At 47.7% G+C, this 26,057-nt stretch overlaps 3 protein-coding genes and 1 long non-coding RNA gene across 5 annotated transcripts in view; 2 read left to right on the forward strand and 2 right to left on the reverse strand.

Annotated features, from left to right (window-relative positions):
* Positions 1–267: 267 nt before the first annotated feature.
* Positions 268–897, forward strand: LOC135815548 (uncharacterized). The gene has a single exon (XM_065328862.1). It carries the CDS (start codon positions 380–382, stop codon positions 722–724), a length of 345 nt encoding a protein of 114 aa, XP_065184934.1. The 5' UTR covers positions 268–379; the 3' UTR covers positions 725–897.
* A 2,934-nt stretch (positions 898–3,831) lies between these two features.
* On the reverse strand, positions 3,832–7,627 carry LOC135815549 (DNA-directed RNA polymerases I, II, and III subunit RPABC2-like). Its single transcript, XM_065328863.1, has 6 exons — positions 7,573–7,627; positions 7,443–7,500; positions 7,327–7,363; positions 5,521–5,626; positions 5,043–5,114; positions 3,832–4,307 (listed from the first exon to the last, which is right to left on the reverse strand). Exons 1-6 carry the CDS (start codon positions 7,596–7,598, stop codon positions 4,214–4,216), a joined length of 393 nt encoding a protein of 130 aa, XP_065184935.1. The 5' UTR covers positions 7,599–7,627; the 3' UTR covers positions 3,832–4,213.
* Positions 7,628–7,900: 273 nt separating this feature from the next.
* LOC135815551 (uncharacterized) lies at positions 7,901–15,984 on the forward strand. The gene is made up of 3 exons (XR_010553305.1): positions 7,901–8,429; positions 11,703–11,755; positions 15,085–15,984. It is a non-coding gene; the product is annotated as an uncharacterized LOC135815551 (long non-coding RNA).
* LOC135815550 (bridge-like lipid transfer protein family member 1) overlaps positions 12,068–26,057 on the reverse strand; it is a 63,055-nt gene continuing 49,065 nt past the window's right edge. For both annotated transcript variants that reach the window (XM_065328866.1, XM_065328865.1), the window contains exons 46-51: positions 25,443–25,554; positions 24,852–25,182; positions 16,354–16,525; positions 15,245–15,579; positions 13,425–13,947; positions 12,068–13,131 (exon numbers count right to left, since the gene is read on the reverse strand). In XM_065328866.1, the coding sequence (XP_065184938.1) occupies positions 12,782–13,131; positions 13,425–13,947; positions 15,245–15,579; positions 16,354–16,525; positions 24,852–25,182; positions 25,443–25,554 (1,823 nt within the window). In that variant the 3' untranslated portion in view covers positions 12,068–12,781. The remainder of the gene's footprint in view (positions 13,132–13,424; positions 13,948–15,244; positions 15,580–16,353; positions 16,526–24,851; positions 25,183–25,442; positions 25,555–26,057) is intronic.

Here is a 26,057-nt window from a genome sequence, read left to right on the forward strand (position 1 = left end):
AAAAAAATTCAAGCTCAGCTAGCTTGTTTGAATTTTTTTATGAAATTTTTTCTTGTGTCGTGATTTTGGACTAGTGCCTGCATGTGCCGTGTGCGCGCGGCTAGGCTACATGTAGTACTAGACTGAGTACTAAGCAAGTGTAAGTACGAGTAGTGAGTAGTGGCTAGCGCAAGGCGATTCCGAACCGCGTGGGGCGCGGCGCGGCCGCGCATGTCGCTATCTGCGCTGAGCCTGTAGTGTATGCGTGTGTTGCCGAACTTCTGACTGAGTTCTGTGCAATCTTTCTCCTTTCTATTCTTCTTTCTCTACAAAGAAGGCGGACATTACTTGTGAGCTCTGCACTTGTCGCAGCTAAGGTTGGAAACAACAGCCTACAAGAATGTCAACATCATCAGCTGAACTCGCGTGTGTATACGCTGCATTGATCCTCAATGACGATGGCGTGGAGATCACAGCGGAGAAGATCCAGACTTTGGTGCAAGCTGCCAAAGTCGAGGTCGAGCCATTCTGGGCTGGCCTGTTCGCTAAGGCACTGGAAGGCCGCGACGTCGGGGATCTAATCGGCAACATCGGATCGGCGTCTGCTGGACCTGTTGCAGCAGCTGCACCGGCTGCTGCTGCAGCAGACGAGAAAAAGGAGGAGAAAACGGACGAAAAACCTGCCGACGACGATGAAGATTCAGATGACGAATTTGGCGGACTGAGCCTATTCGGTGATGATTGAGCAAGCACCACCTGTTGCGTCGACGGCACTGATCAGATGCACCACAGCACCGCTGTATCTCTAGACCATTATACCATCCCTGCTACTACTAGTACTTTAGGATTGATTCAGACCTTACATCTTCCATCCCTGAATATTTCCTGAATGGATCGGTGCAGCGTATGCTCGTGAAACCGGAATACTGGTTGGTCTGGCGGTGCGTGTGCGTGCGTGTCTGTGTATATGCATCTGTTGAAGGTTGGTGGGCCGGGGTGCATATGGCCGCTGTACATGTATGTGTAGGTTTAGGCAACGTGCGAGAGTGTGCGATTCCCGTGCTGGGGAGCAAGGACGACAGTCATTGGCGGCTCTGCTCTACGGCGTGTGGTGTGTGTGTGTGTATGTGTGTGGTGTGTGTCACATGGTGTGTTTTACTTATTAGTTTTGTGAGTAGCTCAGGCTACATTCACATGGTCCATATCCCCATATGGCCATATGGCTGAATCCTGACGTATTACCAAGGTAACAGTCCGGGGGGATTTGAGTCGCCAATAGGGACCTCAGTACCATTATATCAGGGTTCTAGCCAGAGAAGGGTAGGGGGCGCAGCGCCCCTCCCCTGTGAAGTGCCCCCCCCCCTCCACTCATTTTCCGTTTTTTGTGTTTTTAATGCCATTCAACAAAAATGCAGTTGATAGCAAGTACTACAATTCTGGTAGAGGGTTCATAAAGCCTTAAAGGCACATTTGTCTAGGGTGAAATCAGGTCACGGTTCGCCCCGTACGTTGCATTTCGGATTGCCAGACAGTTATTTTGAAAATGGGTTACGGGGTCATTGTTTTCCCTGCCCCCCTCTCTACCAGTTTGACTTGGCTAGAACCCTGACCCCTGGTTATGTACTCTTGTATTTGCTAATACAGTTGAACATCGATTATCCGCACATCGACTATCCGACCATTCGATTATCCGTAACAGTTTTTTGGGCGCACGTGCCGTAGAGTACGCACTGTGCATGTAGTGAGCCATTCAAAAAATACGAAAATTTTGAAAAGTAAAAAGTAAAAAGGTCGTGCGGCTAGTAATAACCACTGGCACTGAAAGTGTGTGAGTGACAGTTTTTTCTTATCCGGGACATTTGCCTTATCTGAACACCGCCTGACAGTGTCTGCCCAGAGGTGGTCGGATAATCGATGTTCAACTGTACTAGAATGGTAACCAATGCATACGTGTGCGTGCATGCTTGTATGTGGCATACCATGTTACAGGTAGATTCTTATTGTTAGATTGACGGCATGAAACAAGGTGGAGGACACTGTGTTCGGAAACTGTCAATCTAACAGCGTGAACTATAACAAGGTTTATCTAATACGGTAATATTAGTTCTGAACTAGTATTGGGTTTTATAATACCAGGTAGATTCTTGTACAGTGGAACCACCCTTATCCGGACGTCTCGGGCTCAAACTCGTCGATAACTCTGACATACACTACAGCCATATTATTATTATTACATGTATTATGGAGGTTGTAGTTTGGAGGCGGTCAAAATAGTTTCGCAATCTATAACTTCGCATGCAAAGACGCAAATCCACACAATCAAGTAGACACTTCCTTTCATCTATCGAACGTTTTCTTTCCCTGCTCTTCAGGGTTGTAGAGGGAATGTTGGGAATTATTTGGAAAACACAACTTTAGGGTTCACGGCTTGCCACTAAAAGCACCCGTCACGTGCGCCTCCATTTTGGATTATGGACGCGCGCTACAGGCCGCGACATGACAGCGCCTATCGAAGTAAAAAAATATCGACTCGAAGTCTAGCCGGAGAGCGTACATTTTGAATTTTTCCTTGGCTTCAGTGGCTTCACTTCACTCGGGCTTTGCATTTTTCTGACTGACCTGGACTTGATGATGGCGGCGGTGGCGGTCTTGGCGAAAGATCCAGTTCCATCTGAGACACTCTGTCGTCTTTTCTTATCTGCTGAGGTTCTGGCAAAGCGCAGCTGCATCGAACCCGACTAGATGTAGCTGCACGCATCCTTTGTTTGCCCTGCAAATCTCGATCTGTTGCTCTTCTTGCTGTTTGGCCGCTGATGCCATGGAAGAAAATATTCTTCCTGTAAAGAGGCCGAAACTGAGCTAGGGCACGTCAAGATATGTAGGGTATACAAAGAAAAAGAAATGTCATGGTCGTTTCAGCAGCTCACGACAGCCAACACGCTCCATCGTCGGGATTGGAAGTATCCAGCACGGCTGTTCCGAGCGCTGCTGCTCTTGTTATTCTTCTTCTTCAGAAATTCTCCACACCTTGTCGGCCAAAGTACGCGCGCGTGCACGGAAAATAGATGCGCTGAGCCGTTTCTTGTTCGATTTTGACAAATAATGGCTTGTTGTTTTGCTCTCGACCTTGGCTATCCTTCTACCGTTCAGTATTTTACGGAAACGCAACGGCTCCCCCTGTTTTTTTAGCCGAACTTTGGCCAAAGTTACTGGAAAACCCGGAACTCGTTTGAAAAAATACGAACGGTGGAAGTCTTGGAACGTCTTTCGTGCGTGTGGATTCAAAAATTCAGGCAGTTTGAGCCAACCGTAATGAATCCCGTAGAGTTGAAAGTGAGTGATATTGATGGGAAAATGCGATTTGAGCACTGACCGATTGTGTGGGACAGTATATGCACGCGCCTGTCACGTGCATGATGTAGCTGGCGACGCTAGCATGCCAATCCGTGAACCCTAAACTTGTAAGAAAACATTTGATAGATGAAGAAGGAAGTGTCTACTCGATTATAATGGAAGTTATGCACATTATGGCATGGTGGGGAGTCAGCGGAGCCGCTTATGGGCAAGAGTACATAAAACTGAGTACTCTTGTCTTGACACTTGCGTACAGTGCGAGTCGTCGGTTGCCATGGTTTTGCTTGAGCTACATGTACAGTGCATGCATTGTGCTGCGCTGTTGCTTTGTCAAAGCATGTCAACCAGGGAGTCGTAAATACTGTATTTTACGACTCCCTGATCTCAACTGATTTGACGAACTGAGTTGCATCACCGTTGCATCACCGTCTGACAGCCCTTCCGAATGCCCCGGGCTCCATTGGCCATACAAATGCAACACTTCTGCCACGATGCTGACCCAACTCCAAATGTTGTGTGTCCGTCAATATTGCTTTGCCAGACCATAGCCATCCCGTCACTCGTTTGCAGCAAAACATCGCGCAAGCACATGTTTGAATCAGACAGACTCGCGGTCTAAATAAGCGGTCGCATGGCCCCAGACAAATGTGCGGACAGCTATTACTGGCTTGCGCAAGGGGGAAATGATATGTACACAGTCGTCAACACTCAAGACAGGAGAGAGAACAGAAAAGTGCCAAGAGGGCAAACAGAAAAGTGCCAAGAGGGCAAACAGACACATGAATGAAAAGCTAAACTACAATATATACAAAGCGCCAGACGAGACAGGAGCAAAGCAGCACAGCAGGTAGATAAAAATCACCAGAGAACAGTAGCCACTCTAAATGCCAGTGACAATAAGTTCCTCTATACTCCAGTCCTCGTGACTACCATCTGGCAAATAGCGGCGAGTGATGAATGGGATTTTACGAGCCCTGAAGAACAAGAATAACAAAACAGCCGTCAAGTTTTAAAAGTGACAAGTTTGCGAGTCTGCTAAAAATAATAATAATTATTATTAAGAACTATGCAAAGAATCACACGACGCTCCTGCGCCAAAGAACACGAGGGCACAGGTATGAAAATTGGTTAAGGTAAATCCTGAAAATAGCTTTTTACTTCAACAAAGTCACAGCTGGCGCTACTCTTATTTTCCAGTCTGGCTGTTCTTCGAATTGCAAGCTTACTGCACGCCGCCCATTGCCGGATTGTGTTGCACATACGCCGCATACCTCTGTGAACTTATTACAACAAATATATCAACTAGTGGTTGCGACTTCGGCGATGATTTTTTAGGAATGGGTTCAAGTGTCAAGGCAAGTTGGCGGAATAGCGCGAGCTCCAGTGTGGGAGCAAACCCATTCCTGAAAAACAATCGTTTTCGACGTTCGTAGGGTTTGGTGTGAATTGATGTTGCAGGTCGTGCTAAAGCAGTGCAACATTACATTCGTATTTGTATTTATGGATTCTACATGGCTACCATTACCCGTCAAAAATTAAAAGATGTAATAATAATTATAATCCGACATGAATATGCTTATAGCAACTCCTAACTTATTATGCAGACCTGCAAGCCACCATACAACCAAGCTAGACCCAGCTTACAAGTGCCAAGTACTCCTCCACTGTGCTAACCGTTATCGTACACAGGGAACTATAGTGACACTTACTTCAGCTCTTTAGTGGCGATAGCGAGGGGGTCGGTTTCACCCTCCAATTCCACCATGATCGGAGCATTCATCCTAAAAAAAAGCGGCACAATAAAAAAAACTCAACACCAAGGACAACCAGCACGCATGAAGGGAAAGACCACGGAGAATGCATGAAGTCTGAAATGGAGACCACTTTCTTCGCAGTGATTTTCCTCAGCTGCAGAAGTAAGACGGCATCATCTAAATCAATAGTCAGAACAGCAAAGGTGATCAACCCCTTCCTTCTCGTGTTCATACACAGACCACACAACGCAGATTTCAAATCCATTAGAGATTCATAAAATTGTTATTCGGCATCGGCCACACACAAACACCCACACCCACGCATGCACATGCGCACATGTGAACACTTTCAACAGTAGTATTACATATACCAGTAGTATTACTTTGCCCCAAAGGAATGTGCAGTCAATATTTACGATGCAACAGTACTTACGAAATCTGTAGAGCTCTGGTGCCGAGTACACGTGCACGCTCATATTTAGTCATGTAAGGCGTGGTGACACGCTTGCGAGGCTCTCCATTGTCACCGGCGACAGCAGCTAAAAGCAATCACGCATTCATACAAGTATTACAAGAAGGCTCTATCAAAGTAACAATACATTTTTAAATATAAAATTACACACACCAACACTGATGCCAATTTCATTACTCAGTCAGCTGTCAAAATATTTTCCAAAGAATTTCAACCCATTCTCTTCAGTAGACATGAGAACGAAGCAAAGAAAGCAAGAACAACCCGATAGACACAGCAATAGAAATCCTGAGCGGAATGGGTCGAAAACTTTCTGAACATGTTTCTACACAGTTATCTGAATAATGATAACAGCATGTGTGATTTTTTTTAAAGCTTTGCCTCCTAAATCTCATCTTCCTATATCCCTGCTCAAACAATATATTGCACATGTATCATGAGTCATGACACTTGCAATTTTCGACCTCCATGCATTCAGTGAAGATATTCCAAGCCGAAATGGCAATATTTTGATAATGCATTGTATACGAATGCTATACTATTCTGTATTCCACACAAGCACTGCATGCTGAGATGGACAGCTGTGGCAACTAGGGGTGAAACGACTGGCCCAAATTCCTCGACTAGGTTCAATCCTATCGACCGGTTATCGACTGACAGTGCCCTCACATATGAACACAAGGACACAAGGACACAAGGACACAAGGACAGCATATTTATGCTTACATACAGTCAAACCTGGTTTTAGCGACCACCCCACAGTGCAAGCAAAAGCGGTCGTTAAAGCCAGGTGGTCTTTAGAACCAGGTCCTAGTGTCTGTGTAGAACTGTCGGTGCATGGAAAGACGGTCGTTAAGAGCAGGCGGTCGCTAAACCCGGAGGTCGCTTACACCAGGTTTTACTGTACGTGCATATGCATGGCACACACCTATGCACAAGCAAACAGAAGCGCAATATGAGCACATTGTAGGTTCCAACGTTTGAACGGACCCATGCGTAATGTGTTTTGCACCGTTCTTGTACTCGGCTGTGTGTTAAAGCGAAATGGATTCAGGTGCCAAGTGTCCTTCACAGCACATGGCCTGAACTCGCAGGACAAGTGCATGAACTACAATGTACTTCTGGGCATTCATTTTAATATATGTGCGAGTTGATAAGGGGTTTCCTTCTATCAACTCAACCTTATTGACTGGCCAGTCGACTCAGTCGTTCCACCCCTAGTGGCAACACATCATTCAGAGTGGAAATCAACAGCTTCTGCATCCACTTCCAAAGCACGAACCCTCAACATTTCGAGGTACAGTGCTAGCTGCAACTTTGGATGAGTATGCGAAGAAGCAAACGGTTCTAAACAAAAAAATACCCCACCCTGAATACAGGGGAACCTGTCATAAAGGGTAAATCTACCTGGGGATGGGGCAGCTTTTAGCAGCCCCCCCCCCTTGAAATACAAGCTTGCACCTCTAAAAAGAGGACATAACTATTATATTATAGGAAATGAGAACAGCTTAGGCTCAAAAGTATGATCTCTTGAGTCTCTACCTTTCCCAGGTTCCACTGTACATGTACTAGTATCCCCCCAAACACATGAACAATATGAGACTACTAGTATATACGAGCGCTTATGATCAACAGCTGACCACTTCATCAAAATTCAAAATTTGAATTTTCATAAGCTCACGTTCCATGGATCCAGAAGGTAACAATTGACACGACTGCAGACTAGCAGACTACAGACCCACTCTTCAGCAGTTTTTTTGGACTTACCAGACTGCAAGATCTCTACATTTGCCTCTGCTTGGTCCTGGTGAGCACGACGAAGTCCATGATAACTCAGTCAGCAATTCTTGAGAAAATAGTCTCAGCAACCAAGACACACTTACCGCAACGTCCTCAAAGTCATGATCTTCGTCATCATCTTCGGGAAAGTCATCCCCAAAGCTATTCAGCAAACAGATTGCGGAAGTAAGTCACTAATCTAGGCCAATCCAGCTTGCAAATCAGCAAACTTACTCGATGTTGTCGTCTTCATCTGCCATTTTTTGAAACTGAAACTTCTGTTTGCTGAATGATTACGTATGTATTTCGAATCACGCGTGCACGTGCATGTAGATCTACCATGTACCATGTACCATTCGGTATACAGTACCATGCCAGGCCATGCCATGCTGCATGTCAGTTACCATGGTTACGCCACGTGCAGGTGGTGCACGTGGCGTCGTTTTCTTCTTCCTGAGAAAATGAGAATCAGAATCTACTTTTTTTCTGCTATTCGACTTCGAGCTTCCTGGCTTGTTGACTGTTGTGGGGTACTCACAGCTCGGAGTGAGGGTAACAAGGATGCAGTTTACAGGGTTATGCCTTATGGGCCGTTACACGCCCGATTGGTTGAGAGACTCACCTACTCTCCCCTGACTCACTTGTGAGGTCTGCATTCGCCACTAAGGTGTGCAAGGCATAGGCATAGTGGTGGCCTGCGGAAGCGAAGGCTAGTTTGTGTGTTTCTGAACATTCAAGCGATGCCAACGCGAATCCCGCGAATTATTATTATTATTATTAGTTGTGTTGGAAGTTTTCTTGAACTGGTACATACATATGTACATGTAGTTGGTGTTTGGCTGTTGTTCAGGCCCTGCCAGGATATTGACTTAGTCAAGCGAGCACCATCATGGGTGATAGCATGGTGTCAGAGCTGATTGATGACACCAGCAAATCGTCAGGCAAAATCAAGGATCCTCGCGATTGTATGCCTTGTCGGTTGATTGGCGCTGGCGGTTGCTGGGCTTTAGCAGGGATAATCATGTATCAAAGGGGCCAGATAGAGAAGTCACGGAGAATGGGACGTGCAGGGATGCTGCTGGGATTCTCAGGTCAGCAGATCAGATGATGCACCTCAACGTGTTTATTTTAACAATTATTTATTTAAACAATCGTCGAGGAGACAGTAAGCGATGGTCAAATGAAACGTGAAATACAGGGTAGACGTCTGCATTTCGTGGCAAAAGTCTGGGTGCGGCTTATACTCCGGAAAATACCGTAAATATTCCGTTATGTGGTCACTATGAAATTTGTCGACTTCACGAAACACGAAGCTGCACTGTAAAAGAAAAGGGGGTTTGTCAACAACGGACAACCGCTCTATTCAGCTGCTATTCACTCCACTCATTGTGCTGTGTAATACGCGACCGAGTGACAAGGCAAAACTGGTTCAGTCTCTCCGACTCAAAACACAAGTAGTAGTCTCAGGGAACAATATTGCACGGAAAGACAAACGTAAGTAACACAGAACTAAGTAGTTAGTTAGACAGAAAAACAAAACTGAAACGGAAGGGAAGACTAAGCAACAACAACTGAACCGGGAAACAGAAAGACGGATCCATATAACTGTCCCTGCGGGAATTTGCGGAAAAAACTCTCGAAAACATGCGCAAGAAATTGCGGCAGAAAGTACTGTAAGGCCACACGTTTTTATTTCTATGTTTCTCGTCACCCGAACGCATACGATTCAGGAGTCTGGAAGAAAAAAAGAAAAAAAACTGTGCTGCACTCACTGTGGATGTGGGGACCAGCACACTCATGCACATGTACATAATGTGGCCTGGCCTGCGCGACACATGATGCGAGGTCGGCATTTTTTGTGCGCAATCTAGCTGCACATGCACAGATTGTGATAGAAGCTCCTACCACATGGGCACATACTAGTTGCTAACTATGGATGCTATTTTGCATGGTGTATTGGTGGATTTTAGTGTGAACAAAGGTCTAGTAAACTTTTTTTATTTTTTGGTCATTTGTATTTTTTCCACCTCTCACATACGTTTTTAGATTTTCAGGTGACGAGAAACATAGAAATAAAAACGCGTGGCCTAACAAAAAATGCGACGAAAAGTGCGGAATGATGCAGAACTTGCCAGGAATTCGGGGAATTATTTGCAGAAAATTGCGGATTTGGGCCAAATCACGAAATTTGTTGCATCGTATATCTGCTCAGGAGTCGTACTGTGCAAATAACCTACATGATCATATAGAACTGCGTGAAAAGTGCATAAAAATGTGAGATATAGTGCAGAAAACAACAAAAAACGCGGGAAATCGCGGATTTTGCTGAAAATCGCGGGTTTGGGCCAAAATCGCGAAATTTGTTGCATCCGTGGAATCGCGATTTCCTGGAGGGACAGATATAAGAGATTGAAGTCCAGCTACAGTTCCGAGCGCTAGCTAGCGATCTCTACGAGGTGAATAGCAATTTCTGGACATGAAAGTAAAATAGAACCCCCCTGGCTGTGTGTTTTACATTTTTCATATCTTTTTGTATCTATTGTATGGCCTAATCCTTCACCTTTCCAAATATGTTACAATTGCACATGCTGTGATCCCAGAGACTCTATAGCAGGACGTTTTCGACAGGCCAATTTTTTGGCCTAAATTTCAGTGTATGGAATTCTGGACATGAAAGTAAAATAGCTTCAAAAGGCATCCTATACTGCACCATTTTCGTTATTTTTTCTATTGGTGGACTGCAGTTGGCCTCTTCACACTTCCAGCCAACAGGTCCAAGACTATACAGCGTCTGAAGTGGAGTGCACATGGGGAAGCCAACGATTCGTCCATTACTTCTTATTTTACACAAAATTCAAAATTCTCATGCGACATAGTACCACAAAACTCGTTGAAATGCCTCACAAGCGAAGGCTATCAACAAGGCACCGACACGAGGAGAAACTACAACAACCCAGCTGTCAACTACGGCAAGAAAAAACTTCATCAACCTGACTGACTTGACTCTACACGCGACGAAAAATTATTTTACTCGAAATGTCCAGAAATGTACAATGTCCAGAAATAGCAATTCACCTCGTAAGGGCGCGTTTGGTTGGTACGAACTAGAACAGGATTCGCCAGAACAGCGCGTTTGGTTGGGACTGCACCTGTTCTGGGTCGGCCAGAACATGTTCTGCTTGCTCCGGCCTCGAGGCCGGAGCAGACCGAGCAGTTTCACTTTTTCACAGTGAAACCTGGCGGGAACAGCGATTTTGGTCCCAAATGATCACGTGCATACCTTTTTTTTTACGCTTTTGGGTTGGACTCGTCGTACCGCACACAGTGACCATGGTGACCCATACACATTTTGAAGAATGCACCAAGTTTGGCATACTTTTCACAAAAATATGCTCTGTTTCTGGAGTACCGTTTGGTTGGCATGAGGCTGCTCCATGTGCACCAGCTGCTCGGTCCTGTTCTAAATCGTACCAACCAAACGCACCCTAAATGAAAGCAAGGGACCGGATGGTGCCAGAAATAAAATAGTGCAGTACATAGTAATACATAGTGGTTTGTGTAGGAGAAAGTCCGTCTACTACATGCTGATTTACTTGAAACTAATTTTTCAAGTAAAACCAGCACAATGAATAGCAGCTGAATAGAGCGGTTGTCAGTTGACACCCCCCCCCCCCCCCCTTTCTTTTCAAGTCCCCTGTGTGCATTATTAGATACAGTAAAACCTGCTCTAACCGGACGACGCCCTGGCCTTGGTGCAGCGGAAACTCTCCGGACACGATTCTATTTGATCCGGGGATGCACACTCGGTCCACTGCACTTTGGTACATGGAAATTTGTCTGGTCAATGCAGGAGTCCGCTTGCTACACGGTCCGGCAAACACAGGTTTTACTCTATACGGGAACATGTAATTCACTTACACTGCTGCACGTAAATAGAGAATACCGGTACTATACTTTATGAAGCCAGTAACAGAACCAGCCCCTATGCTGCGTACTAGTGCAATAGTGTGGGTGTTGTCGGCTTTGGTAGACTGGTGAATGGAATCTGCCCAAGGAAATACTATACATGTGATTGGATCATAGGAGATAGTTAACAACTACAGTCAGGCCTCGCTTATCCGGTCCTCTTTTATCCGGATCCCTCGCAATCCGGAAGAAAATCGTTGGTTACCGATTTACAGCATATGCCATGCATACATACAGTATGTGTGTTCGGTTATCCGGTTCCCTCACCTATCTGGATATTTTTGTGGAAAGCGGATGTGTGCGGTTATGCGAGTTCTGACTGTAATACTATCACATACGGTCGTGTAGTGCGGCTCAATATGTCGCATTGTTGTGCATTCTTGTGTTGTTCACTGCAGTTATGGTGGCCTTGGGAGGATATCGTCTGGTCAACTAACTCGAGTTCTGTCCGGTACGTAGCCCTACCTAGCATCATGTTAATGTGAAATGTCAGTCACAACATACTGGCTGTCCTGCAGTGCATTTCTCTCCGCTGGATGTAAAAACAAACGTTTCACACGAGGCAACGTGTGATGTCATCAGTTAAATGTTCCATGATTGCGCTCGTTGTTCATTGGAGGTTTACACAATTACTTGTGTAGAATACGTGTAGGCTCCTCCACTCGGAACTATCTAGCATGCACCACTTGACGCCGACTGGCTGTATAGACATGTCAACACGCAGTACCAGTACTGCCATGACCCGTACTACAACACAGCTGAATAATCAGCAAAGCATGTACATGTACTGCACACATATTCAAGACTAATAGAAAGATAATTATATGAATCATGTATTCCAACGTCGTGATATTGTTGTGGAGATAGTATAGAGGGTTTTGTAGCCCTTCTCTTTCCTCCTCTGAGTAAGTATGTAAGTACAATGATAAGAAAAACCTACATTCAGAATGATAAAGATTTATTTAAAAAATAGTACTATTATTCCCCTGATAAAACATAAATGCTACATGATTAAGGAAAATCACCAAGTCCACGATAAAAAATCTCAAAATTTGTTGAAGAAAAATCCCAAAGAACCATACTAGTACATCATATGCACACGAAAACAGGTAACAAGACAAACCATGATAGTCAACGAGTCGGTTTAGCATCAAGGGTATCTCAGGGCTTACAACTTGAGTTCACAATGCATTGTTGGCATAGCAGCATCGTGTGTGTGAGTTTCGGCAGCAAGCGTACAATTTTAATCACTAATGAAACCTGGGCTAGTGCTGTGTTCGGCATGATGCAACATAAAATACACACACACACACACACGCACACACACACACACACACACACACACACACACACACACACACACACACAAACACACACACACACACACACACACTTACACAACTAAGGTGACACATGCGTACAACATAGACCTCACTGCGTGTATGCTGACGATGATCTGGCTACCCTCGTAGCTAGATCACTTCTTACTGACCTTGCGGATGTCATCGACATTGTTGGACAGTATTGCCATCAACATGTCTAGAGGGTCCATCAGCGTTCTCTGCGTCCACTTTGGAATAGTGTCACGGGGATGCTTGAATCCCAGCATCTCTATAAGCCACTCGAACGGCGGGTTTTGAAAGTGAACACTCCCTGGGGCCCAGGAGAGCAGCTGGAGCTGCGGCTGAAGCTGCCAGTGCGTGGTGGAGTAGGTGCGGTGAGAGTCGACCTCTCGCGTCGGAGACGGCGCCTCGCCAGTCTCGCTCTGCGAGCGGGTGCTGCTCGGTGCTGCACTCCCGCTGCCCCGACTGCTCTGGTCCGTCATTGCTGGCACATAGGAAACAAGCCCAACACATACACATCAATTCAGTTCTGTACGACAGTGTCAACACCCACCTGAATAATCTTTTCCAAGGTGTTTACTATTTAGAGCAAAGACATACACTGAAACCTACACCACCAGAGTACAACATGATCGTATTGACCGATTTGACAGAACAGTCCAGTGTAAAATGGAACAATGGGAAGGCTAAGCTAAGTCTGCCGAAACAGCCATGCATGATCACTCTGTAATGCACATTCAGGCTTCCTGCAGCCAGATGACTATGCGAGTAACTCACTTCCGGCTCTCTCGATGTATCCCATTACAAGCTTGCGTAGGAAAATGTACAGGCTGACGTCGGTAGCAACCAGGAGAGGCGTTTTGAACGTGGAGTCAAACTGGCAGAAGACAGCCAGCTGAGGAATGAAGTCTTGCTGCGTCTTGCCGAGCTGCTGGATGTGTTTACTGGTGTCCATCCACTGGTCAGTGTCTACGGTTAGTACGAACGCTGGCAAGGACAGGACTACGTTGGCTTGCGGCAGGCGATGCGAGTCTTGCTCCTGGACGCTGCTGCCACTGCTGCCACACGGCTTGACGTACTTAATCCAGTCGCTGACCGTGTCTCGCTGCGTCGGGCAGTGGCTACGCTGGCGTTGTACATGCTGCACCAGCAAGCACCTCTGCTGAGGGTTGGTGGCGCTCACCGTCAGGCCCGACTCCTGGCCATGCCGACTGCCCACGCGCAGCATCTCAGAGCCGAGGCGTACACGCAGCGCCTGGGTGATGCAGTGCGTGCCGCGTGAGCCCAGCTCTCTAGTTACCTGCAGACCAGTGCAGTGCACACAGCATGTACATGATTGTGGAGATTACTAGTTACCTGCATACCAGTGTGGTGCACACAACATGTACATGTACATGATTGTGGAGATTACTGGCTGCCTGCATACCAGTACAGTGCGTATCGGTTACAGTGTGGTCGTATACAAGAATATACTGCTTACAAGAATGAACACTCATTTTTTCATAATCATAACACATATTTTATGTGTATATTTATTCTTACAAGCAGTATTATCGCATCAAGTAGTAGAATATATCGGCCCTAAGAATGGATTTTGTGTAGCAAAATATGCCAGATTAGTGCAAAGTGTATCGCCTGTAGTAATAACATCTGTGCTCTGTGCTCTGTGCATACTCAATACAATAATATTCAACACAAAAAGAGAGTTATGTCCAAGGGAGCATTGGAGAATCACTTTTTCTGTCCAGTCGGACTCTTTCTTCCGACTTCTCTCGTATCCGCTGCTCCGCAGTCGCCTAGCACGACCGCGAGTCTGATTGATCCGTGTGTACGTGTATCATGTGTAGGTGTCCACATGCCAAACGTGCGCGCATACATGTACATGTATGATGTCACACGTGCATATGATATGTCACACGTGATTTATCGTGTGTAAGAAATATCGGCAATAAGAATCAAATGTCGTTTTCAAACACCCACGCTATAACCGATACCTACTGTATAATGCAGACAATATGTACATGAAGGAGTTACAGCGTGACACGTCGGCGTGCACCACCACTGACTCACTGTATACATACTTGTATTGTGGTAACGTCAGATGCATACGAGACAATGAACATGTTTCAGCACCGACTGGCGCATCTTAAAATGGCAGCAACTCCCTGGCACTGAAGAGCAGTATCCTGCATGTCCCTGACCAGCACTTCAAAGAGCAGTATCCTGCATGTTCCTAACCAGCACTTCAAAGAGCAGTATCCTGCATGTCCCTAACCAGCACTTCAAAGTAAATGCAGTGCGTGTGTGGTATACCTGGCCTGTTTTCTACTACAAGCAGGATAGTGAATGCTATATAGCTGCAGCATCGCCATCATCCCCACCACCGGCACTTATCCTCGAGCGTGACTGGTATGTTTGCTTGTGTTTTGTCACGCAGGTGCACGTGCTGGCCCACTCAATGCAATCTCAAACACACAAGTCTGACAGCCAGTCTCTAATACGTTACACACAAACAGGAAGTGCGATGGAGAGAACACAATCAACGAAGCTATGCCTGTCCGGTGATCCCACACACGCAACAGGCAGCTATCACTTACCACATCTTCCATGGATGTCTTCTCCATGAACGACGCGCTGAAGTCGATCTGTAGCGGCTGACACCACTGGAACACGGCCCACTTGGACTCGCGGAAATTGCCGCCGTGGAACGCCGCCACCAGCAGCTGATTACCTTGCAGCAGTACGTGGGCAGTCATGTGTTTAGGACGAGACTGGCCAGCCACGCTGTCATCCTCGTCGCCACGATCGTAATGAGCAGCAGTGGCTGTGCCGTGATGAGCTGCAGCCGGCGAGGCAGTGGCATTCTCGTCGGACTTCATGGCGTCGCGGATCAGCCAGTACCAATGGAAGTGATTGCTTTGACGGCGGGTAGCTGACAGTACATCATACAAGAACAGAATAGCCTCAAAGAGCTGCTGGTCCAAACTCTGTGTGTGTGTGTTTTGAAGTGTGTTTCTTTATCTGAACCATCTGTATTCGACTAACAGTTACCACTGAGACCATTGCAAGTGTATTTCACGTGCATGCTTTATGATGCCGTTATTTCATCTCTCTTCTACTTCGAAGAGTACTAGTTTAGGAAGGGTGCCAGCTTTCATAGACGTATGCCCGTGCTGAGTTGCAACACGCTTTTTTCTCGCGTACTGCATACACGATGATGAATAAATCATGATGTCTGAAAGGTGACCGAGAAGTATCTCTTAATTTTGCTTTCTAACGTTAGTTTGTACACTAAAACTACGTATGTACATTCGTAACATATACTTCAGCACCAGAAGTTCTCTGTAGACCTAGGGCATGTCTGACTGTCATGCACTGGACATATTTGTACATGTATGGTGTATGCTTGTACTGGTCATAATACCGTAGAAGGACGTATTTGATGTTCACTGAAAGGATTGGGCAGTGTGCAGCAAAATGCTAGAACTGCTGAGAAATAGCAGTTTCCCAGTAACAGTTAGTCGATGAGACAGACGTATGCATATTGAAACAGACGTACTAGTATGCATATTGAAACAGACGTATGCATATTGAAACAGACGTATGCATATTGAAAGTATCAGGCAGGGAGTCGTGAGTGGACTTGTATACTGTAAACTGAGGATATCACTTGAGGGCAACACAGTGATGTCAATGTAACAGTTACCTGGTGTTCCGGTCTGCGCTCGCAGAGAAGAACGGTGGTGGCTGTCCTGCGTGGGGAACAGCGATCCCAGAGCTCGCTTGATAGCCTTGCGCTGCTGCTCAATGAATTCGGACAGGCGCAGGCTGATGTTGATCATGCTAGGAATCGTATTGCCACTGAGGATGACATCCACCTACAGGGCACACAGCCAGTGTCAGCATTCATACCACACTCATACCATAGTCATACCACTGTCTAAACAACAACAACAAAAAACACCATGCTTGCACTTCAGTGAATAGAGGGCTCGTGCTTAGACCGAATACGTCATAACAGTAACAGTTCACTCCTGCCTGCTGCGCTCTTTCGTACCAGCTGGAGTGATTTCATCGGCTCATGGTGCTCTCTCTCTTATGCCTTTCTCTATTTTTCTTGGCGCGCTTTGTCTGCGCAGACGCCGAGACCACCACGGTCGGCCGAGCAGCAGGGGCCCGCCACCACTTTCCGCATTCATTCGGGAGCATAGTGGACTTAGGCCGATACTGGTAAGGCCATCAGACACAACGGTCAAACCACAATTCAAGGACGCATAGCAACATACCGCACAACTTGTGTGGCTCTAAAGATCAAAAGATCGATTGGTGGGGAAGCTAAGCAAACATGAATCGTGAAGAATCGAACGTCTCAATACTACAGTACAGTACTTCGACCAAGACATATAGATGGAAAAATAAGCAGCATTAAACAAGCAGCGCTTCTCACCTCGTGCTACTGGTGCGTTCGGATGACGCCATTCATTACTTCAGTGGCAAAGTTCAATAAAGTACGTGTGAGTTTTCTGAGTAACCAGCTGTAATATCACACTTTTACGACGGGGTAATCCATGCATGCACTACACCAGGATACGTTTTTCTGAAACCGCTCCCAAAGCGGTTTTTATAATTACATGTACATGTATGTGTAATGGATATTATAGCGTAACTTGTAGCTTTTTGGTCCTCTTTTTGTCTTACAAATTAATCCTTGGCTCTCCACCTGAGTCAAAATTAGTAATTTGAAAATTCGAATTTTGTCGTGAAACAGGCATGGTGAATACTCTGGCAAAATTAGATGTCTTCTTCCTTTTCAGTCGGGTTTTCGGCGATTTCTAGTTGCCATTGGATACTAAAACTACCATGGAGTCGTGCCTGACCGAGCCGCGTGATCACGAGCCAGCGTTATCGACTGGTGCATGTCGATGTATTCATTATTTTTGAAATTGTCCAAAAAACAACTGTTGACGCTTTGGGTAACAAGAAACATTCAGCTCATCCTAGAAAACGACCCAAACTATTCCTTTGCCAGGGAGTAGCTAGCGCTGCTGCAGCTGAGCAACTGTCTGAGTCGGATGCTGCTGCTTCTTCCTCAGCGTCCCGGCGCAAGCTGAGTTTGAGTGTTCCTTCATGGATAGCTGTAAGCGACTCATCGAGCTGTGACAGCAGCTCAAACTCCTCGAGCTTTCGAGCTGTGACAGCAGCTCTAACTCCTGAGCTGTGACAGCAGCTCAAACTCCTCGAGCACAGAGAGCAGGATTCATCCAGTAAGCGCTGTGATAGCATTGACTCGGAGAGTGGCCCGGAGGGAGAACATGGTTCTTGCGCTGGTTTACTGTCCGGTTGTCGCTTAGCAGACCTGACCCGCTTACAATCACTTATTTCTGACGCGTGTTTGAGCAAACTTTGTGGCAGTAGTGGCATGGTAGTCAATGAGACGCAGCGTTCAGGTCCAGCTAGTATAGTCAGTATTTGTTGCTCAAATAATGAGTGCACTCTGCGTGTAGAGCTTCCATTGGCGCCAAAGAACAATCAGTATGTTTTTGACTGCAACAGGCAAAGTGTTCTGGCTGCTAGATCAATTGGCCGTGGCCACAGTGGACTACGCCGATTCTGCGGCGTCATGAATCTTCCACCGCCTGTTTCTAAGGCTGCATTTTAAGTTTTCAATGCCACCAAAAACACCCCTACACAGCTGCAAAGTCTGTCGCTGAAGCTAGTATGCAGCAAGCAGTTGCAGAAGTCAAAGCCCTGAATGCGAAGAAAGAACAGGACCTGAACGTGGCGGTGGCAGTAACGTTCGGCGGTACGTGGATGAAGCGAGGCTTCACATCCCTTCATGACGCATTCACGTGCATCGATTGAGACACCGGCCTGGTTATGGATTTACATGTGAGCGCCAAGTACTGCCAGGCCTGTAAACACAACGAGCAGAAAGAATGGAACGCGGTCGCATCAGTGCTGAGGAATACACTGCATGGAAAGAGGAGCATTCCACAGATGTGATAGTCAGATCCTCTCATAGACACCCTGCAGACGCATTATGGGAATGCAATCAGAAGCCATCCCCATGATCTGCAAAGCATGGCGAAGGCTATATAGGCTGGCCTTTTTCATCGCGCATCCACTGACGAACGTCCACAGCACATGTTTTGCCCGACTGGTGGAGACAGCTGGTGCGGTTGGCAGTTTGTTCAGGCGGGCAAGCAAGAGCTGTATCAGCACCACAACACGATTCCTGAAGCTGTGGTTGTGATGTATATGCATACTACGCTCACGCTCCTGTCTTTGTGCTGCAGGCTCACGCACACATGTTGTGATGTCATGCGTACGCTATAATACTGATAGGATGCATGCATGCCCACCAGCTGTGATTTGAGCTGTTCCCAGTCTTCTTGTTGTTCTTGAGCTTGAGTCTCCACATTTAGTTTCGTCTCTACTCTTGTCATTCATATTCTAGGAAGTAGCAATAATAATTCAGAACCTATAACCAGTCTTTAGATTCATATCATGGCGCAGTGAACATTTTCTTACCGTGCTTTGGCTCACCCGGTTGTGATCCACCTAGACTCGTTGAATTCATTTGAACATTGTAGCAAGTTGAGTACTTCGTTTCTTTTCGTTCGTCATGAGTGATGCTGGAAGTACCCCGGTCGGTGCTGCCCAACCTGCCTTGAGCCCAGATGTACTGGCTCTCATGACCTTGATGCAGCAACAAATGAAAGCTGCTGATGATCGCGAGGCTCGCCTCACAACGTTACTCCAGAATCAGAACACTCAACCTTCGTCTACTGCCAAACAAATCTCTGTGGAGCGTCCGGTTTTGCTGTCATCTGCCACGCTTTCCGACCTCACCGCTTGGGAAGAAGCGTGGGACGACTACGCCCGATGCCAAAAACTGGCAAGCCAGGACACACAGACACAAGTTAGCGCTGTGCGACAAGCTCTTGACGAGGACCTCCGTAGGTACCTGAGGGAAGGTGTCATTCCTGTAGCTCTCAATGCTGACGTGACAGCAGTGATTGCAGCCATCAAAAAGTACATTCGTCGCCAACGGAATCCCCTGCTGGACCGCATCGATTTCTACAATAGGCGGCAACATAAAGGCGAGTCCTTCGACAGTTTTTTCACTTGTTTGAAAGAATTGTTTAGCGCCTGTGACTTTGTGGAACTACGTGTTTGTCGCACGTGCTCTGGGCGTATGTGTACTGACTGCCCCAAGATCCTAGTCACAGCTAACGAAGAGCTCCTTCGTGACCGGATCGTTGTCGGTGTCCTGGACGATGACACTCGGCACAAGCTGCTTTCTGAGCAGAACTTGACCCTTTCCAGCGCGGCCAAGATTTGTCGTGCGGAGGAAGCCGCCAAGCAGACCAATGATAGAATGCCGACTACCGGCTCCTTTAAGGCTGCCGTCGCGAAAAAGTCTTCTTACCAGAAGCAGAAGTCTCAGTTCAGTGACAGATCCGCAACAGCCCAGCCACCCAAGAAGTGTGGGAACTGTGGTCGCAGCGCTCACACAAAGTCTTCCTGTCCTGCTGCAGGCAAAACGTGTAATGGCTGTAAGGCGTCAGGCCATTTTGAAAAGATGTGCCCCAAAAAATCGCAGTCTGCGCACCGTAATGGCAAAATCGGCCAACTGAAGTTGCAGCAAGCATCGTCAGGCAACCAAGGGACCGTGACCGTCCATGCCACCCTGAATACGGAGACCACTGGTGCACCGATTGACTGGATCCCCGACACCGGTAGTGACGTGGATGCCATCGGTTTACAGCATTTGGAATTGCTTGGTGGATTCCCCGAAAATCTCGCCACCGATTATGATGTAGTGACTGGTGTAAATGGTCAACGTCTTGAGTCTGCCGGCCAGATTCACTCCTCTCTCGCCATTGGAGCTAAGTCGTACGACACGACGATCCATGTCTACCCTGATCTGTCTGATGCTCTGTTGTCTCGGACTTCTTTGCTTGCGCTTGGTCTGCTTCCAGCCAACTGGCCTTCCATTTCCCGTGTGGAAATTCAACCAGCGCAAGACCGTACTGCTGACGAGATCCGTACTGAACTGCTGCAAGAATTCGCAGACGTGTTCGATGATGGCCGTTTGAAACCCATGTCTGGCTCACCAATGGATATTGAGCTCCAAGCCGATGCTAAGCCAGCTTGCACGCATCATGCGCGGCCAGTCCCCTTTGCCTTCCGTGACCAGATCAAGGACCAGCTGGACGGGATGGTGAAGGATGACATTATCGAACCAATTTCCACATCGAGCGAATGGTGCCACCCGATTGTGATTGTCGACAAAAAGGGCACGTCTGAGAAGCGGTTGACTGTCGACTTCAAGAAGTTGAATGACCAGATTCAACGCCCTGCTCATCCGATGCAACCACCACGAGACGTCGTTTCCAGCATCAGCGGTCGTTACTTCACGAAGCTCGATGCACGTCATGGATATTGGCAAGTCCCGTTATGTGAATCTGCGCGCCCACTCACCACGTTTATCACGCCGTGGGGCCGTTTCCGCTATTTGCGCAACCCACAAGGCTTGATATCTGCCGGTGACGAGTACAACCGCCGTACTGACGCAGCATTCGACGGCATCACGAACTTCAAGAAAGTCGTGGACGACTGCCTTGTGTATGACGATGACCTAAGTGACCACGTCGCACGCGTCCGCCGAGTACTGACATGTGCACGGGACAATGGCATCACACTCAGTGCGAAGAAGTTCGTATTTGCTGCTACCCAAATTGAGTTCTGCGGGTATCGCTTGAACGCCGACGGCTGGACTGTCGATGAAGCGAAGACGTCAGCCATTCGTGACTTCTCCACGCCCAGTAACCGGACCGACCTCCGCTCGTTCTTGGGCCTGATGAATCAGTGTGCAGAGTTCACCCCGTGTTTGGCTGAGCTGAGTGCCCCGTTACGCGGTCTGCTGAAGCCTTCTACTGAGTTCCTATGGCATCACGACCACACTGCTGCTTTCAACGCCATCAAGGATGAGCTGGTATCCTTGGCGACCCTGTCTTATTTCCAAGTAGGATCCGAACTCCGCCTGGAAACGGACGCATCCAAACTGAAAGGTCTAGGCTTCGTCTTGTGGCAGAAACAAGACACCGGATGGCGCATCATCCAGTGTGGCAGTCGGTATCTCAGTGACACAGAGTCCCGCTACGCAGTGATCGAGCTCGAACTCCTGGCCATCGTCTGGGCTGTCAAGAACTGCAAGCTGTTCTTGTCCGGCACCCAGTTTCGTGTCATCACTGATCACCGCTCATTGGTGCCCATTATCAATGCATACTCGCTTGATCAAATTGAGAACCCACGTTTGCTCAGAATGATGCTCAAGCTCCAGTCGTTCCAACTCTGTGCTGAGTGGCGGAAAGGTGCTGACAACGCCTTTGCCGATGCATTGTCTCGGAACCCAGTTGACCTCCCTTCCCCGACGGACCAGTATGGTTGGCTAACCTCGGCACCCGTGCCTGTCTCCGTCGTGATGAAGATGGGCTGATCACTGACCTCCGGTTCCAAGCCGTCCATGATGCTGCTGCCGCTGACTCTGACTATCAGCTACTGCTCCAGCACGTGCAAGATGGATTCCCCAATGATCAGCGTGATTTGCCTGATGCTCTGCGTTCATTCTGGAACGGACGAGAGCACCTATCAGTGGCCAACGGTATTGTCTTGAAAGGTCAACGGATCGTTGTGCCCGTGTCCCTCCGTCAACATGTTCTCCAAGATCTCCACGCCTCCCACCAGGGTATTGTACGTACCAAGGCTAGAGCACGTCAGGTGGTGTATTGGCCCAAGTTGAGCCAAGATCTGGAGACACTGATCCGCGCATGCCCTACGTGTCGGGAACGCCAAGCATCGCTCCCGAGGGAACCGCTGCTCAACGATCGTCACCCGACTCTGCCATTTGAGCACACCGGCGCAGATCTATTCACTTGCCAAGGCCGTGAATTTCTCGTCTATGTAGATCGCTTGTCCGGATGGCCATGCCTCGCACCGACCGGTACCACGGCGTCCTCACACGATGTGATCGTCCATTTGCGCCGTTGGTTCCCAGATGTTGGTGTGCCGTCTGTTCTGTGCACTGATGGTGGCCCCCAGTTTGCGTCCCACCAATTTGCTGAGTTCTGTCGCCGCTGGCAGATTTCCCATGTTATGTCTACACCGCACTTCCCTCAGAGCAATGGTCACGCAGAGGCTGGTGTAAAGGCGATGAAGACACTTGTTCACAAGACGACCACCAATGGCCGCCTTGATGTGGACGCATTCCAACGCGGGCTGTTAGAATGGCGTAACACTCCGAGGTCTGATGGCATCAGCCCCGCACAAAAGCTGTATGGTCGACCTCTGTCGTCATTTGTGCTTGCGCATCACCGTAGCTTCTCGTCCGAATGGCAGACCCTCGCCGACGACACAGATGCAGCTCCTCCGTCTGCTCCGGCTCAATTCGATGTCTCTGCTCGCCCGTTGTCCGAGCTCCGTATCGGCACCCATGTGGACGTACAGGACCCCCGGTCGAAGCTGTGGTGTTATCGTTGGTGTTGGTCGTCACCGTGATTACTACGTGAAGTTAACTAGTGGAAGAGTGTACTGGCGTAACCGGCGCTTTCTCCGCCCGTTCATTCCCCTTGTACCTGCTACCCCTGATGGTACTGTGCCTGCCCATCCACCCGCTGATCAACCTGCTCCTGTAGCTCCACGTCGCAGCACTCGCAACCGCCGTGCTACTGACCGTTGGGACATTTCTTCCACAAAAGGACAGTCATATGTTTGATTTCTGTCGTATTTCTATTGCTTTCCGTGTTCTTGCAGTCCCATATTTATTTATTTGATTTCTCTTGTTAGATCATTCTGTTCTCGTTATCCAGTATAATCTCGAAGGGGCGTGTGATGTATATGCATACTACGCTCGCGCTCCTGTCTTTGTGCTGCAGGCTCACGCACACATGTTGTGATGTCATGCGTACGCTATAATACTGATAGGATGCATGCATGCCCACCAGCTGTGATTTGAGCTGTTCCCAGTCTTCTTGTTGTTCTTGAGCTTGAGTCTCCACATTTAGTTTCGTCTCTACTCTTGTCATTCATATTCTAGGAAGTAGCAACAATAATTCAGAACCTATAACCAGTCTTTAGATTCATATCAGTGGTCAAAGACCTAATGCCCATCTACAACAACCTCACTGACATCTTGTGCCCTCCTGCTTCGCTGTATGCGTGGTGCAACGCAAAATCAAAACGAGTCATTAAATGGGATGATTTGGTCTTTTTGTCCGAAGACCTCATTCTGTGGAGCAGCTGTGGTGGAGATAGCTTGCTATCTAGCTGTGGCCCAATTCAATCACGGTTCTGTCTCGCTGCTCAAAGTGTTGTCATCCATAGGTTGCAGTGCAGGACACTTCGCACAGGAATATCTGGCTCAACAAGACAGAGAGAGGGTGGCAGCAGCAGAGAGAAAGGTGAAGGAAGGAGAGATAAGTCGTAGAAAGCAATGAAGAAGGCGAAGGAAGGGTTTAGAGGAGCAAAATGTGGAGGATGAAGGTAGCACATTCGCGGCAGGCGGATTTTAAATTTGAGTTGCTGGAAAACTGAGTCCCCAAAGTTCTCCAAAAATCAGGTACAGCCGATGGCTTGCCGCGCAATATCTCTGCTGTTCTTCAGCTAGACCCATAAACCTATACATTTTCGGAATCTGCATGACATTCTCTAGGGAATGAATGGAACAGGTTTTGGAAATATTGTTCTCAGAACGAGATTGGGTGTCTGAAAGGAATCAGGATTCTGCACGAAATGGTCGCGACTTCATCAAATTTGTGATGTGCCCCACTCTGGATGCTTTTTGATCTAGCAAACTTCTTTCCATTCATTCCCTGCCTATATGTGATAGTTCTTCGTTGATACAAAATGTTCCCTGATACTGACTTGCTTGATTTAGTTTTCCTGCGCGAAGTGCGTGCCACTTTGCGATCCGTGTTCGCCTTTTTTTTGTGTCGGCTAGAAAATAACTTTGGATACAGTTATAACCATGTGAGCTTCATTTCTAAGATGGTCTGTTACCAGTGAACATACGTAGAACATTTTACTTGATTCCTTCCAGTGGTTCTGGAGTTACAGCTATTTTCATATCGTCCACTCTGATTTGTGGCGGCCAGGGTATACTCCCACCTTAATACAATACTGTGCCAATGTGACACTCACCTCTTTCCAGAGTAGCTTGGAGTCGACCTCCTCGGGCCGCGGGGAACTGATCTCGGTGACCAGGCGTGCAACCTGTACCATCAGTACCGACTGGTGCATATACTCAACGTTCACCTCCAGCATTCCCAGATTGGCCTGCAGCAGCAGGGCGTCACCGTCGCGCACCCCGTGCAGGCTCAGCTCCCGAGTGACTTCGACGTGGCCAGACACGATGCCGTCGTGCGCGTCCAGCAGCGCTTCGGTGACCGTCAGCGACACGGAGCCATGCTGCATCTTGGAACCACCGGCCAGCAGCACTCGACTCTGACAGTCCACATTTCTCATTGACAATCTGCAGGGCAAGCAAGATACAGTACTAGTAAGCAAGACGAGGCAAGGACGGGCTCAGGCGATTGTCCTCATTTCCTATTTGAATGGAGCATAACGGGCACACTGTGTCCAAAGTCATGCTTGTAGTGCACCCACACGTATGTTGCTGAGAACTGAGTGAGTCTAGTAAGCTCATCACGGGTTTGCCACTCTTGAAGGTCACATAACGTACTAAACCGAGTGCCTGGAGCTAGCAGAAGCCAGTTTGTTTGCAGAACTTACTCAGTTTTCGCCATGACTTGTGCGAGATTGGTGTGTACCAAGACGTGAGCCAGGCGACCTCCGATCAGCACCAGTACTTCACCATCATCGTATGACGATGCCTTGCTAGTCACTGCATAGACAAAGCACATGTATGGCATTCGTCGAGTACATGTAGTACATTCTTTCCCGAAATAAGCGCAGCAAATTAATTCTCAGCTGGTCCACCCCATCCTGAAGGTGGCCATGAACTTTATCCTTATTTACAAGCACACACACACACACACGCACACCACACACACACACCACACACACACACACACACACACACACACACACACACACACACACACACACACACACACACACTGCACGTGTGTGCGTGCACAGACACACACACACACACACATGTGTGCGTGCACAGACACACAGACACACACACACACACACACACACACACACACACACACACACACACACACACACACACACACACACATGCCCTCTCTCTCTCTCTCTCTCTCTCTCTCTCTCTCTCTCTCTCTCTCTCTCTCTCTCTCTCTCTCTCTCTCTCTCTCTCTCTCTCTTCTCTCTAACTTCGTGTGAATGGGCTGGACAAGGGGCAGCTGGATTGCA

This window comes from Sycon ciliatum, chromosome 4 (assembly GCF_964019385.1).
Source record: "Sycon ciliatum chromosome 4, ocSycCili1.1, whole genome shotgun sequence".
Taxonomy (NCBI): Eukaryota; Metazoa; Porifera; class Calcarea; order Leucosolenida; family Sycettidae; genus Sycon; species Sycon ciliatum.